This window comes from Globicephala melas, chromosome 4 (genome assembly GCF_963455315.2).
Source record: "Globicephala melas chromosome 4, mGloMel1.2, whole genome shotgun sequence".
In the NCBI taxonomy this organism is placed as follows: Eukaryota; Metazoa; Chordata; class Mammalia; order Artiodactyla; family Delphinidae; genus Globicephala; species Globicephala melas.
The window spans coordinates 52,156,148-52,172,113 of record NC_083317.1 but is presented as its reverse complement, the minus strand read 5'-3'; the positions used below and the strand labels follow the sequence as shown (position 1 = coordinate 52,172,113).

Below are 15,966 nucleotides of genomic sequence, written 5' to 3'. Positions count from 1 at the left end.
ATCAAAAGCATTATTCATATTTAGAGCCATGCTCATCTCTGCAAAAATATAAAACCTATGCCTTATGACCAACATAAACACTTTTCTTGGGAAGTGTCATACCTATCACCACATAGAGAAAATGCTTGCAGAATGAAGTATAAATGCCACAAGTTTGGACATTTAAAACTAAATGCTAAGCAGAAACTGCTTTAGTTTCATAAAATTACAATATGTACATACTAATATTAAGTCCATTATGAGTGTTTGTTGCCTTGTTTTAAAAATATATCTTCAGCATATGCTTGTTGAAAACTCTTCATGTACATATTTTATGTTTTTTTTAATAAAAGTAACTATAAAAATATATTTTACTCCTTTTCACAATAGGTCCAAAAATTACAGGGTGAAACATTTAGTAGCACTGATTTTTAAAATAAATTTACAGAAGATGGTATTTTTATCAGCTCATAAACAATTTTGACAAGCCTGTTAAACTTGTTGGAAGAAATGTTCAAAATATGATTTACTTAAAAATAACTGAAGTCTGTTTAGTAAAACTATTAAACTGGGTTTACAAAATGGCATTATTTAGACGTATATTGCATCTACAATGAACAAACACGAATATTTGGAAACCATTTGTGTAATGAAAAACATTATCAACTACTCTTAAGGTTCACATCTTGTTGCCTGTTAATCCACTGCTTCAGTTAATCTCATATCACAGAGTATGAATCTTCTAAAATGGAAGAAAATATGGCTTACAATTACATGGTTTATGTTCTAAAAGTTACCCGTCTCATATGGAAAGAGCAATGATAATAATTCATAATAAATGCACTTCTTTCCTGCATTTGTGGTTCCATCTCATGTATAAAAATTTAGGCACAAATCTGTCTATAGCTTTTGCCTTACATATGAGTGTGTGTGCCTATTACTCCTATAATTCTCATTTTTTCCATAAACTTTAAATAAATAAGAACCAACATATCCTGGTTTTTAAGAAGTTATAGTAATAGTACAGAGTTATGGAGGAAGTATGGGGAAGGTACATCCCCATATACTTTAGCTGGGACTAAAGATACTCTTTTTTAAATAGAGATATATTTGACATATATTTGTTTTAGGTGTACAGTATAATGATTTGATAGATGTATATATTGCAAAAATGATCACCACAATAAGTTTAGTTAACATTCATCACCACACACAGTTACAATCATTTCTTGTGATGAGAACTTTTAAGATCTACTTTCTCAGCAACTTTCAAGTATACAATATAGTATATACCCTTTGAACTGTAATTTTAGAATTTCTTTCTAAACAAAAAATACACATATTCTTTGACTCAGCAATTTCACTTCTAAGACATTTTCCTGCCAACATAATTGCTCATATGGACAAGAACAAGTATTAAGATGTCCACTGCCGTATTGTTTGTAACAAATAGATTAGAAACAATCTACATTTCCAAGAGCTGGGGAAATGGTTAATTATGGTGTGTACAATAAACTCCAATACACCATGTTAAAAAATGATGTAGAGCTATATGTGCTGATATTAGATATTCTCTTAATCTCCAACATGTGCTGCAAAGTGAAAAAGCAAAGGTACAGTACGTTCTCACTAGATATGTTTAAAGGGTGGGAAGTTTATATGCAAATATGTGCTAGTATATAAGCATTTGAATAAAATCAAAGAGATCCTCTTCTGAACCCCGTAACTGGTAAGTAAATTAGGGAAATTAAAAAACAAGTATTTGAACAACTTCAAGGAATTCCTGGTCACCTCCAGGAGTTAGAGCCATGTTCCTCCTTAGTGTCTTCACTCATTCCATTCTCTCAGCCCATATCTTTTGTTTGATTATTTCTCATCTCGTACTTCAGATATCACTTCCTGAAAGAACTTTTCTGAGTTTTTCCTAAACTCCAGACCAAATTTGGCCACACTGATGTAAAATGCTCTTTATGTGCCCTTGCCGTACTTAGCAAAAGTTCTAGCAAATAATTATATAATTAGTTGACTGATGTCTGTTTCCCAGAGAGGACATAATTTCTTGGAGAGACAGTGGACCTTGGCTATTTAGTAACTAGTTCATGGCAGTATCCCCAGCACCAAGCCCAATGCTTTGTACATATTGAGCACAATAAATATTTATTGAATGCTATTATTAAACGTTGAATGGTTAATTGACAAGAGTTTTAATTTTGGATTGGTTAACAATATGACCTTAGGCAAGTAGCTAAGTAATTTTAAGGCTCTTCATAGCTCCAAAACCTTGAACCTATGGGTCTAAATATACATCAAACTAAGAACATTGTTGTCTCTAAAAATGGTGGTTAATCTTCTACTGAATTTTAGGTAATCTCTTTACCTGTATCTTCATCTAGCTCAGCTGTCAAATAAGAGAACTGAACAAGATAGACATCTAAGGCACCTTCTCATTTTTCCAATAACTCCTCTTCTACCACATTTTAGCTTCTGATCATGAATTGCATGCCTTTAACCCTTCAATTTCTCTCTCTCTCTCTCCCTCCACACACACACACACACACACACACTTTCCATAATTTTATTCCTGGGGAAGATAAAGTTTGAGCAGTAGGAAACAGTACTCTTACTGGACACTGCTCTATAATATATGAGCCTCTATAATATTTCTTGCCCAATAATCTGAAAGAAGAGGGTGTAGACTGTGAATATGGGGCTGAGGATCTGCAGTAAGGATCCCTGCTGTTGCCACACCCCTCACTACTATCCTGAGAGGTAGACTTCCATCAAGAGAACTAGCCTAGGGAAGCCTATTAGAAAATGAAAGACCATGGAGAAGAATTAATTTTTCCTGAACAACAACCAGCCAAATCCCAGAAGCAAAGCTTCATAGGTTGACTCACACAGCAGCCTACAGTAGAATGGCATGGAGCTAAAATCAGAAAAGCACCCAACTGTCCAGCTTAAATTGCCAAACTGCAAAATAATGAACTACATAAAATGGTTGCTGTTTTAAACCACTTTATTTTGGAGTACTTTATTATGTGGCATAGTTAACTGATACACTGTGGTTCAAAATTTTAATAAGAGTAGCAAGACTTATTTTTCTGTTTTTTGTTTGATTTGGAGCTAGGCAAATTTTATAGCCAGAAACCTCCCTACTATTAGGGAAAGTACTTGGGAATATGCTGACAAGAGTTTTAGCCACAGTGTCCAATGCCCGCTCCCTTCAATCCGTCTTATTAAGGACAAATCTATGGCATCCTTTACCCGTGTGCTTAGAAAATACCCTCTCACCATTCCTATCTCCATTTGCTTTTGGAGTTTTCTGAATATCTGGGACACTCAGAGATATTTGAACCAAATAACATGTGGGTGATCAATTAGGAATAGTCAGTCTTGGCACCAACTGTTCTGGCTATATTGTTGGCTGTCCCAAGTCAGGTCACCATACCTAACTGATACAACTGTAGTTCACATGTACAAAAAGACTTGAGACCCTCCTTCAATTTTATAGACATCTTTGGTAATTTATTCTTAGATCTAAATTGATAGTGGAGCTACTGAGAAGCCTCACAGAAGAACAGAATGGGAATTGTGCAGTTGGCTAAGAAAGGATTTCAGTATCAAATTGAAACAGGCCTTCCCTAGATAACTGCATGGCTAAGTATAGCTCCCAGGTCAATTTCAAACATCATTATTCTCTTGGCATCTCAGGTCGATTCGGTTTCCACTCCAATCCACGGAATCCTTAATGTTCCACACGTACTACAATATTCTGGGGTTCCAGCCATAACCTTATATCTCTCTTATACTTGACATTAAAGAGGCATATAACCCCTTATTGATACTTCACTATTGCTGATACTTAAATAAAAAAGGTTAGAAATATTCAGTTTGTCAGGTTGAGGAATGTCTTATAGTTAAGTATTCTATGACAGACACATAATCAAGTCATTAACAATTATCGTGATCATCTAATTTGCCATCCAAACTGCACTTTTGAGAGTAAAAAGGGTACCATTAATAATCGAATAAACCAGGCATAAACCAGGAGTGTCTTGGATATACCAGGATGTATGGATCATGGAGTGATAGAGAACAGAGCTTTAGGGGAAAAAAGGCAAGGAAGCAAGCCAGGGAAACTGGACAGCTGTCTAATTTCTGATTAGTCTATTCTCCCACAATTTTGTTTCATTTTATTGCAATGCTAGAAGATCAGACACAGTCATGTTCATTGAAGTACCTCAACTCAAAGTTGAATTATGTAATCCTTTGATTAGAAACTATTTTGGATTTTGCACAACTCTGATTGCCCCTTGAATGGAATGGATAATTGAAAACTGACTGGATAAATAAGAGAGGAATCAGTCAAAGCTAATTTCATTCTTGGAACATATACTACAATAATGGGCTATGATAACAGGTTACCATAAAACAATTACTGAATATCATAGCACAATTGGAACTAGTCCTAGCTGAAATATATATGTTATTCTGTCTAATAAGGTTGGGGGGAAAGAACATAAATTTTATTATTTAAACAGAGAAATTAGCTGGATGAAAATATCAGTAACTCCAAATATATGATAACATTTTGTACACTACAGGGATACTTGTAATAATTGTAGGATTTAACTTTATCAAAGAGCCTATAATATCCTCTTCTTAAACATAGAAGATATATTTTAGCCTTGGCTTTGTTCTCCACAGGGAAAGGAAACTTCTGCCCTAATAAAAAAAAGCAATGGGAAATATAAATGGACATTTTTCTGGACATTTTATTGAAAATAAAAAGGAGCTGATATCCAAAAGTAATAACCAAATAAATATTAATTCATCACGCAGCACTCCCAAGAAATTTTTCTTTAGTATTCCAGTGAGTTAGCTCATCTTAATATGCCACATACACTCATGTGTGAGAAATAAAATGGGCCTTTTGAAAACCTAACAGTGAAGAATAAAATTAACACTTTGAGAAGAACTAAATTTAAGTTTCCATGTATACACACAGGTACAGAGATACTCTTTTATCATATCTGTACCTATGTTGCTCTCCTGCGTATTTGGGATAACATGTTGCATGTGTCAGAGAGCTAGAATTCTTTGATGATGTTTTATGTGAAACAGATGGCCAGAACAAAAAGAGGTGTGTTTGGGAATATAAAACAAGGTGATTATAAAGCATTTAAAATACTATATGACAAAAAGCTGCCATCTTACACTAAGTAATGCTGACAACTTAGTGCTCAGTTTTACAAAGGCCTATATTTAGTGTCATGAAAACTTGAGGGAGAAAAAAAAGAAAAGAAACATTTTTGCCTGCTTTTAATAAAATGGTCAAAGTGATAATTAAGTGGAATAAATTAAAGAGTGTTATTCTATTAAGAATATAATAAAAGCCTTAATATAGCATGTTTTACTTGAAAAATTCAAAATGCTGAGCAAGGGAGTTAGTAATCTCACCAAAATCAGAACAATGTACTACATAGGGAGATAATTTTACAGATGGGAAATAAAAAGGAGTATAAAAATAACTTCCCCCAAGTTTACAACATTCTTAAGCAGCACAGCTAAAAACTGAATACATGAGTACTGACTCCATTATAAAGAATTTTTTGTTGACACTTAGGAGTCTTAAAGTAGGTTTTTATTGATTTTCTTCTTTTTAATAAGTCCACAGTAGACAAGCATTTTCTTCTAAATTTCTATTTTAAAAGATATGCTAGTTTGAATTTTCTAAAAAGTCAGAAAAAGTTTGGAATCTAGTCATGAAAATATTTTAGATTTCTATAGATTTGAAAACAATGGGAAAGCATTATTATTTTCTATTTCCTTCTATATTGTACTTATAACCATGGAGCAAATCAACTTCCTTGTTTAGGAGCCTTTTTAGGGTGTACATATAAGGCTTTGTCACATAAACATATTAGCATCAACCATCACTTAACATTTTATTCTAGGAACTATATATGAAGTTTAAATAGAGTCAGTCTTCCAGAAGGGATGGGTTGCATATATATATATATTTTTTTATGACCTAAAGCCCTTTCTGACTGTTGGGGTCGCTTTTCCCAGGAGAATGGGAGACTAATTCTCTCCAGTATAAATTTTTTTAATAGCCTTATTCAGGCTTGGAGGAGTAATCACAAGATACGAGTTTATAAAAGTAGGAAAAAAGACAGAAAGCTAGCAATTGGGAGCCACTGACATTTTTCTAGTAATACAACTTATATGAATCGTGTCTGTCCAGGCTGTTTGAAAGCATTAGAAAAATACAGTTGGAAAATGACTCTGCCTTGCCTAAATGGGCTTTTTACCCTAGGTCATTAGAAACAAACGGTTGAGCTGGCAGAGCTCTCAGAGAGCAGAGCCTTAGTCCACCCTTTTCCTTACACAGGAGAATACTGAAACCCAAAATGGTGAAATGACTTGCTCAAGTGCCTGAAGGTAAGTGGTCCCAAAACAAACCTAGGAAAGCAGTCTACTGAAAATAGTGCCCCATTAAATCATAAATTGCTATTGGATTAAATAAATCATCAAAGAAAAAGCAGTATTACTGCCTACTAAGCAGTTTGCAGTTTTGAAATTATAAATTTTAATAGTCCTACATCAGTTAGTCTGAAAGGACATTATTTGAATTGATGCTCTTCCCAAGGCCTACTGAGATAAACGGATACATTCCAAACATGATAACCCACTGAAAAAAAAAGCTTTAAGTGTGCTTACGTCTTGGAATGAACTTTTTATCAGTGAGCAATTAAGAAACATTCCAGAGGGGGTGCACACAGATGACCCAAGAGAAGAAACAGTTCAGGGCCCATCTCCTTGTTGTAAATAATCAAGGAAAGCCTTTTTTTTTCTTTTTTTTAAAGCAATACAAAATGTTACCACAGGCTGACGCTCTTTCTACGAGAATAATAAAATTCTTGCTCCCTCGGATGCTGAGCTCATACTTCATTGCCTTCATCTCCGAATTCAGTTTCCGTGGTTCATAGATAATTCTCCTCCTGCCTTCAAAACAGGTAACATGCCATGCCTAAAATATATCCATGGCTAAGTAGCGACTACAGACCGACAGACCTGCAGAGGCAGTTTCACAAACTCTAGTTTTTGTTCTCTAGGTCTGGACACACTATCAAAACCGCTCCGGAAATGAAGGGCTGCAGGGGGGCCAGTCCCTTCATTCAGTCCCTTTGCCTAAGCCAGCTATTGGTGCTGCATCACCCCCGGGCTCAGCGGTGCAGAAGGCTCTGGAGGAGGGGCACTTGCCGTCCAGGACTTGCACCCTGAATCTGGACGTGGCGCTTTTAGTGCCATAATTCTCTCTTTTAAAACACACTGACGCCGCACCGAAAATCTGGCGCATTTGCCAGTCGGGTAATTTCAAGGAAAGCGCTGATCTGAGGGTCTCAGTCTCCTGACCCGCAGATCAGCAGAGGGTAGGCGGCGGTGAGAGAGCCCGCCCCGCTAGCTGAAAGCGCGCAGCTGGGTTCCGGCGAGAAACGCGCGAGCTTGCTGCGTCAAAAGAATCCCCGCGAAGATCAGAAAGAGGAACCTCTCCCTTTTTAGCAGTTACATGTGCGGAAAACCTGTCCTCTGAGGTGGCCCAACTGAAAATAAATTCCGGCACGGAAAAGGAAACTGGGCGTGTGCCTGTGGTCCGAGCGTAGTGGTGTAGGTGAGACTACGCTCTCCAAGCGGCGAGGGGGTTAAACCGAAAACCAGCTGTGGGACTGTGGGCGTGTGGATCTTCGCACTGAACAAACTACAGAACCCTCATCCTCCCTCCTCTCTCCCCTCGGCTCCAGAGAGAGTGCCCCTACTTCCCACACCAGCCACTGGGATCAGGAAAAAGTGAAATCCGTACAGTACCAAAGCCAAGGGGGTCTCTCCTTCCCACCTCCCGGGGGGTTCTCACCCCCCTCCACCTGCTTTTAAATCCTGTTCGACTCTCGATTCACAGTCCCAGCCCCAGAGCCGGCGATCTGTCACAGACGCCTCTTGCTCTAGCCTCAAAACAGCAGGTGAGCTCATTACCTCGACTCGAAATGTAACTTTAAAAATGAGAGCAGAACGGGAGGGGGCACGCACCTCGCGCGTACACCACCACTAACACACACCGCGGCGGCAGTTCACAAACACTAGGGATCTGCAGACTCTAACCCCGAGCCCCACTCTCCTCTCTTTTCTGGGAGAGCTCCAGAGGCTTTCAAACCCCTTCTTTGACCTCAGCATGCCAACAACTGAAGGGATGTGCAGAAATTAAAGACGCGAAGAGGAAGTGAGTTTTTCTTTGATAAAAACTAAAGAAAGGGGCAAGAGTACAAACAGAAGCCGAAATAACAAGAAGTAGGAGGTTTTTTTGCAATTGTCTACGAGGGGCTAGAGATCAAAACTTCAAAGGGAGAAAAAAAATTCCCCCCAAATCTTCATTTCTAGCGAAAAATTAACCTGCTGCTCTGTCAAGCGACGGCGAGCACACAGAATTTCCTGTTAGGGTCAACTCACTTCAGCCACCCGGCGGGTCTCAGGATGACAGTGCCAGGGGACGTCCCTAAGGGCAAAGAAAGAGATTTCCAGGAGAGATATATTCGTAGTTGGGGCTTTTTCTTTTTCTTTTTTTTTTTTTTCTTATGAGGCTCAATACAGAACTGAGAACTGAGGTTAGGTCACAGGTCCTGAACAATCCACAACCCCCTGACTAAGGGCTCACAAACCTGGCTGCGAATTCCAGTCCCGGCTGCGTTCTTTGCCCGCCATCACCCCTACTCTCACCACCCACCCAGACAATGGGGGAGACGACGTCCAAACCAAGGTCGGAGCTTTAGGAGGTTTTAAAAGGGAGTGATTGAAAGTCCTCCCTTCCTCCTCTACCCCTCCCCCTCCCTTCGCCTCTCACCACGGGAAGTTACCAGGGGATTTATCACGAAAAAGTGCGAGCTATTGCCTCCAAGAGCTAAGCAAAAGGAAAACTGCCCAGAGCGCAGTGACGTGGACTTTGATATCCAGAGACTGGAGGGGTGGTCAGAGGGCGAGAGCTCGCCGCCCAGGCTGGAGCCGCAGGGGGGAAGGGGAGAGAGCCAGATGAATCTTGCCCGTGGGCCCCGCGGAGCCCCGGCCCCGGCCGCACCCAAACTTCCTGGAGATTTATCAAGTCCCCCCAGTCGCTGCCCCAACTTCAGCCAACCGGTCGAGCCCAAATATGCGGCACAGGTGAAGGTACCCAGGGCCAGCTCTGTGCCCGCACCGCCGTCCCCTTACCTCCCCCATGCGCCCCGGCGCGCCTCCCCGGGGGTGCGAGGCCCGGGCCGGGCACCTAGAAAAGAACCCCCCCGGCCCAGGTTGGCCTGGGGCTGCTCTGAGGCCCCTGCTCTTACCTGGCCGAAGGACAGCAGCGGAGATCAAGAGGCAGAAGACCAGACGGCAGGAGGAGGCCGCCTTCGATGCCATATTCCTCCTCCTCCTCGGGGACCACCGACAGAGTCCGCGCCGCAGGAGGGGGCGTCCTCCCCGGCTCCGCGCTGCCCGCGCGCTCGCGGGTCCGGACGCAGCGGGCAGCGGCTTGTCCCAGACACACCGCCCCCTGGGCTGTGGCGCTGCACCTTCGGGTGTCAGCTGCTCGCAACTTTCCACCACGCAGTGCCCCAACTCCTCCTGTCTCCCCGTCAACACCCGCCCTTGGCCCCTTCGGCTGCTCCTCCCGGGACCGGCGACCCTCTCTTCCCGGGAGACACTTGAGTAATTCGGAAAGGTATACGTGGTTCTTTTTAGCTGGTCTGTTATTTTCCTTCTCTTGGAATAATAATAATAATGGTAGTGGCAGTGCGCATAAAAAGCCTGGTGCTAGGAAAGAATTGCCGGGAGGGGCAACAGTGGGGCGACAGGTCCAGGCGGTCTCCTCAGGTGGTAGCGGCGGTGGCGGCGGTGGCAGCGATAGCAGCGGCGCCAGCAGCGGTCTCTGGGCTGCTCTGAGTGGAGGGACTGGAAGGCGTGTGTAAGCTGCCGCTTGCCTCCTCCCTTCGCCTCCTCCCTCTCTCCTCTCTCCTCCCAGCTTCGCGGGACGTGGAGCCAAGCGCAGGTGGTAGGAGCTGGATCTGCAGCCTAGAGGCGCTGCAGGACCGAGCCCGAGACGAAGTCCGCCTCAGGAACTCCACTGGGCTGTCATGCTCACCGAGTCCCGGAGACCAAGTGGGCGGGGCTTTCTAGTGGCTCCGCCCCGGGGGCACGCCCGCCAATAGGGAGCCCGCCGAAGAGCTGCGCGCTCCTGGGTGGGCCCCCAGTACTGTCACTTCCCTGTGGCGTTATCTTTGCCATCGTCCTACGGATTCTCACTTCACTCTGCCCACGCAGCTTCGCCACGGTTCAAATTGCCCTTTTCTTGCCCCCAGGCGCCTATCCACTGGCTCACTCCTCAGGGACTTTTCGGCCGTGATATCTCAGCCTCCTTCTCCTATAAGGAGAGTAGTGGGGCAGGGAGGTGGGGGTCGGGACCTCCCCGGGGACTCGCACTTCGGGTCCAAGGGTGAAAGCGAAGGAGGGAGGAAGGGGCTGGAGGAGGTGGCAAATGGGGAACTTGCCTCCTGGGAGTTAACAGGAACAGCTACTGGTTGGCGGTGGGGGGGGGGGTAACTCACTAGGCTGATTCCCCCGCCCTACTCTCGCCACGTGCCCTTCTCGCACGCATCTTGTTTTGCAGGCAGATTACTTGAGTCGACTGCCCACTAGCAAATAGAAAATATTCACTCTTTCCCGAGGGAAATTAAATCAGGAATTTCTAGATCATACTTCGTTACACGGATTGTCCCAATGTCTACAAAAGCCAGAGCGAGTGTCTCTTTTATTTTGAATGAAGCGGCGATTTTAAGTTGCAAACAGAAATCCTCAAATTACTCAGATTAAAAGCCAAGCTTCTCCTTGTCCGTTCCAGAAAGCCAGGCATCCCAGCAGATGGACAGGCTTCTCTGGCAATTTCTAAAGATTGAACCACCTCCCAGGCGGAACGTCAGGAAGCTGTGTCGCTTTCAGATCAGGCAGAGAGCATGAAGGAATTTTTCCCTCTAGAACACCGGGGTGGAGCTGTCGGAGCCCTAAGTGGCTCTAAATCAGGGATGTGGGATCACAAGTCTCATCCACGAAGCATAATAAAATCTTGGCCCCAGAACCACTTCGCCGGGGCATTAAATAGCCTTCCGTGCATCACAGGGACACCCCTGTGTGAGACTAGTCTCCAGCAGAGAATGCCAACTAGTAATCGTCACATACTGCGCTTTCATCAGAAGACTTGAGTCACCAGCTAGATGGGGATGAGGGAAGTTGGTGGCAGGAGAAATAATAAAACAAGCGGGAGTGCGCGCGCGCGCCCACACACGCCTTTGAATTCTTTCTCTTTTCCTGCTCCAAACTATTAAGCTCCATCTTCCGCTGTGATTTTTATCGAAAGCCTGCCAGTCTTGTCCTCTCGGTTCTCCTTACGTTACATTCGCAGTATTCTAGAGTAGAGCTCTTATATTTTTCCTCTCAGAATAAGTAGTTTCTCCCTTTTGGTTTTAACATTAGCATTTCATTTGCATCTTATGAACCTACAAGAAGGCTAATGGTATGAGGCAGATGCCTTTTAATTCAGTATTCCATGAGCTAAGTATGGCTGAATTGCTAGCATTCCCATGGGATCCTGTAGAATTCCTTTAGGGAATTGTTTCCCCTTTAACAGCAGCTCTAAGTAGCTCTTACTCGAAAAAATCATCCTAACTATATATTTAACCTGGATCCCTCCCAACCCACCCTCTGTCTATCTGACCCCCTTTATTTTGGGGTGGGAGTTAATACAGCTTAATTGTTAAAAAGTTGATCTGCAAAGGCAGACTGTCTGATTTGGGCTTTGACATTCCCAGGGGCATGATCTTGGTGAACTCAACCCCTCTAAGCCTCAGTTTCCTTACTTGTAAAAAGTGATAACAATAGTGCTAGCCTTTTGAGATTTTTGTGATGATTAAATGAGATCACACAAATAACTGGCTAGATACAGTAGAAGGAGTGTGGGCTTTGGGGAGCAATCAGAGCCTAGGTAAAGCCCCTGTTCTGCACAAGCGAGTGACCTTGAGCAAAAGTCAGTCTCTTATAATCAAAGTATGATAAGTATGATGACACATCAGAGTACCAACTTCAAAGGTGAGCAGCTAAGTAGGATCTAAATACATTCTATAAATTAAGTATATTATACTTACCCACATTTATGACAAGTATGATTGTATGTAGTACAGTCAGTTGGTCCAGAATTCCTTTTAGAGAGGAATTTGTCCTAGTGTAGGAAAATGCCTTAACAAGCCGCTTGGAGCAGTAACTTCAAAAGCTATTAGTCTTATATAGCTAAGGCCACAAAGTGATGGTGAAACTACTCTATATTGACTAACATAATAAAAATAAAATGAGGAATTACAAAATAATAAAAATAAGAATTTGGCAGGGGAGTGAAGACAGGGATGCTGAGAAAAGAAGAAGGGACAAAGACTAAGCCATACAATTATAAACTGAAATGGTGGAAGACCTTTAATTATATTATAAATAATTAGTTAATGGCAGCTATTGAACACTTACTATATGTTAGGTTATTCTAAGCAATTTATATGAACTAGTGGAATAATTCCCCCTCCAAAAAAATCCTGCGAGGGAGATGTTAATGCTATCTTCATTTTGCTCATGAAGAAACTGAAGCCCAGAGATATGAAGTAACTTTTCCAAGTTCACACAGTGATTCGTGATTCATAGTAATAGTAATGCCACCATTCTACCGAAGGCACTTTGATATTAGAGCTTCATTTCTATCTACTTACTCATCACTATCCACTTCACTTATCAGATGTGTGCAAAAATAAATTTATGACTTTCTTTTTGGTTGAGGGGGGCTTGATTGAAACATAAATTCCTAAAACATTAATAAAGCCTCCTACTCTAAAATACATTGTCCTTGAGGAAATTAATAAGGCAGTGCACCCTATCTGCATGAGACAGATACAGTGCATATGAGATGACAAGACCATTTCTAGTAATTTAGCATAAGTAAGAGCTCAGAATTGGAAATAAACTTGAGATGTAAGCTCCACAAAATAATGTAGTAGAGAGAGTATTTGTCTGTCAAGATTTGGGGAATGGGGGGTTGGATCCACCTGACCTAGTTCTTAACAGGAAGAGCTTTTCCAGCTGCATCTGGACCACAAGTGCTTTTGTTACAACCAAGAAAACATAGTATTCCAATGATATTTACCAGTTTAATCATGCCTCAGAGCATCATAATGGGGACTGCTTATTGCAAGGAATAAAATGAATAATGTTCAGCCAGAGGAAAACGTACTTCTTGTTACCTGAAACATGAGAAGCATTTTGCGTCTCCAGTATAAAAGAATTCATCATCAGTCAGGACAGTATGCTCAAAGCAGTGACAGCACAGTAGGCAGCTTTCCTGCTTAGAATCTGTTGAGGTCAGATCTCAGGATTCCAGAGGCTCAGGCCAGGAACCTTTGCCCCATCTGTAATACTTCATCAGTATGTGACAATATAGCTAGGTGGGGCATGTGAGCATTTGAAGAGTTGAGGTGATTTTTTTCTTCTGATCAACGTAAACAATTTCCCACTGGAGATGAAATTTCCAAAAGATAGCTTTGGAGGCTGGTGACATTTGTTCTTTACCACATTTATCATAGTGTTTTGTGTGCCTTCCTAGTTTTTGAACAAAACATGTATGCAATTCAAGAGCATGCAACAAATCTGACTCACTTTCTCCCCAACCCCACCTCTCCATCAATGATTACACATTTCTAGCCAATACTTTGCAAATACATTGGGTACTCTGTAAGTATTTATGTATGAATGATAAATAGTGAGGAAAATTTTTTATAGAACATAGACCCTGAAACAAACTTAACAGGGAGAATGAATAAGAAGATGAAAGCTGTTTCCACTGAGCCTTCAATGATTGGACTAGTATGATTCTGGTACCAGTTCCAACGTGTGGGGTTGTTTTTTTTTTGCATACCACCAAAGCAATTCTTGGACACTAGGTTGATGTTCTACAATTCAACTAAATTCTCACAGTATCAGCCTGGTTATAGCGTCAACCAGATAGAAGAGATACCTAGGGCAAGGTGTGTGGGAAGGAGAGCAGAGCATCCACGCTCTCTGAGCATGTCACTCTCCCCAAATAACCACGTGTTTATCAACCGGGAAGCTCTTGGAGCACAGACCTTTCAAGTTTTTATGGAGGCTTCATTACATAGGCACTGTTGATTACATTCTAGGCCATTGGTGATTGAACTCAATCTCCAGCCCCACTGCTTTCCCAGGAGGTCCAGAGTTGGGACTAAAAGTTTCACCCTTTAATCACAGAGTCAGATTGGATCTCCTGGCAACCAGGCCCCGTCCTTAGGTGACCTAGGGACTTTCCAAAGTTACCTCATTAACACAGCAAAACGCATCATTATGTTACCACTCTACTCACTTAGGAAATTACAAGGGTTTTAACAGCTCTTACCAGGGATGGAGTCAAGACCAAATATTAAATTTCTTAGTATAACACACAGTATCACAACTAGGCAGAACTAAGGTTTAGGGAAAGCAAAGAGAATGAGTCAAAGCCTAGTCACCATAGTGAAAAACTTTGAAATATAAACTGAGGAAACCTAATCTACAGGAAGAAGAGAGTGAAAAAAAAAAACTATTTGCTATCAGTGAGAAGAAAACAGAGCCACAGGAGAATAGAATCCTGACTAGTAAAGGTTTCAAGTGACCAGGAAGGGAATGGGCAAGGGCCTTGCTTAATGCACTGATGAGAAAATTGAAATAGACGGCTAAGTGGCATTTATATTAAGTTTAAGAAGATATAACTATTTAAAGAGGCACAGAGATTACACAGGTATAAGATAAAGCTCTGTTTTTTTTCTGGATCCTAAGGTTTTTAAGTCAATGATTCCTAAAATGACTCTATATACGGCCTGGGGAACAGATGGGTATCTGTCTTCCTAAGAAATATTCCCTTGAACTTTATTTTTTAATTTTGATGAATATTAATATCAGTCATGGTTTTGAATAAAATTTTGCAACTCACATCTTCAATAACATCAGTTAATAAAGCTGTATCACTGGAGCTCAGGAGCGCAAAAACTTTCAAAGCCTATGGTAAACATTATGTTCTTATTTCAGACTGTAGCTCGCTCAATGTCTGGGTACAAAAAGAAATTCATAGCTATTTCAGTCGAAGTAGAAATCCACTTAGTCGTTTTCCTTCCTGTCTTAGACATGAGGAATGGAGAAAGAATCTAGCTAAGCCCTTTGACCGTGAAACATACACCATAACTATAAAATAGATTCCCAAAACTCTTAGTGTATTAAACACTCATAATTCATTAGTGCTTTTGGTAGGTGCATAAAATTTACTCAGAAATTATAACAGTCTAAGTTCCTCCTACAACTTGAGAGTTTCTCCTTAGAGTTCTCTATGTGTTTTCAACTTTTAACTGAAATATACGGTTCTTTCAGTTTGGGGTAAGTAAAAGTGATTCAGAGCGTAGTTATTCAAATGTTTGATACCTCAAAAGAAGTTTCAACTTAATTACCCCTCAAAAAGTTCTCCAGAGTTATCGCTACTTGCTTTGTCATATATCTGCTAGCCATACTGATCTATGATAATTTCATTCAGGAATTTGAAGTGGACATGCAATGACTATAGAAGTTGAAAACAATGTATTTTTGATTTCCTAAAACAGATCACCATGGATTTAATGGACTTCTGGAAAACCAAAATGAAATATTAACTAAGCCCAGGTTATCTATACTAGTTTTCCTTAAAATAAGCAAGATAGTTGCAAGAGTTTACAGGAAAGTATTAAGAAGAAATTCTTACGTAAATGCATAATCCCTAAGGAGTGATATTAATTAGCAAAAAAAAAGATGAATAACACGGAATGAAGTCTCATTGATTATGTAATATATGACAGAATC

The 15,966-nt window shown here is 41.2% G+C and overlaps 1 protein-coding gene across 3 annotated transcripts in view; it reads right to left on the bottom strand.

Annotated features, from left to right (window-relative positions):
- The window catches only part of ALCAM (activated leukocyte cell adhesion molecule), a 197,811-nt gene extending 187,682 nt beyond the window's left edge, over positions 1–10,129 (bottom strand). For 2 of the 3 annotated variants that reach the window (XM_060298029.2, XM_060298030.1), the window contains exon 1: positions 9,354–10,129. In XM_060298029.2, coding sequence (XP_060154012.1) covers positions 9,354–9,426 — 73 coding nt within the window. In that variant the 5' untranslated portion in view covers positions 9,427–10,129. Of the gene's footprint in view, positions 1–8,427; positions 8,447–9,353 lie in introns of those variants that run through there. The other variant, XM_060298031.1, reaches the window with a different exon arrangement.
- Between the last annotated feature and the right edge of the window lie 5,837 nt (positions 10,130–15,966).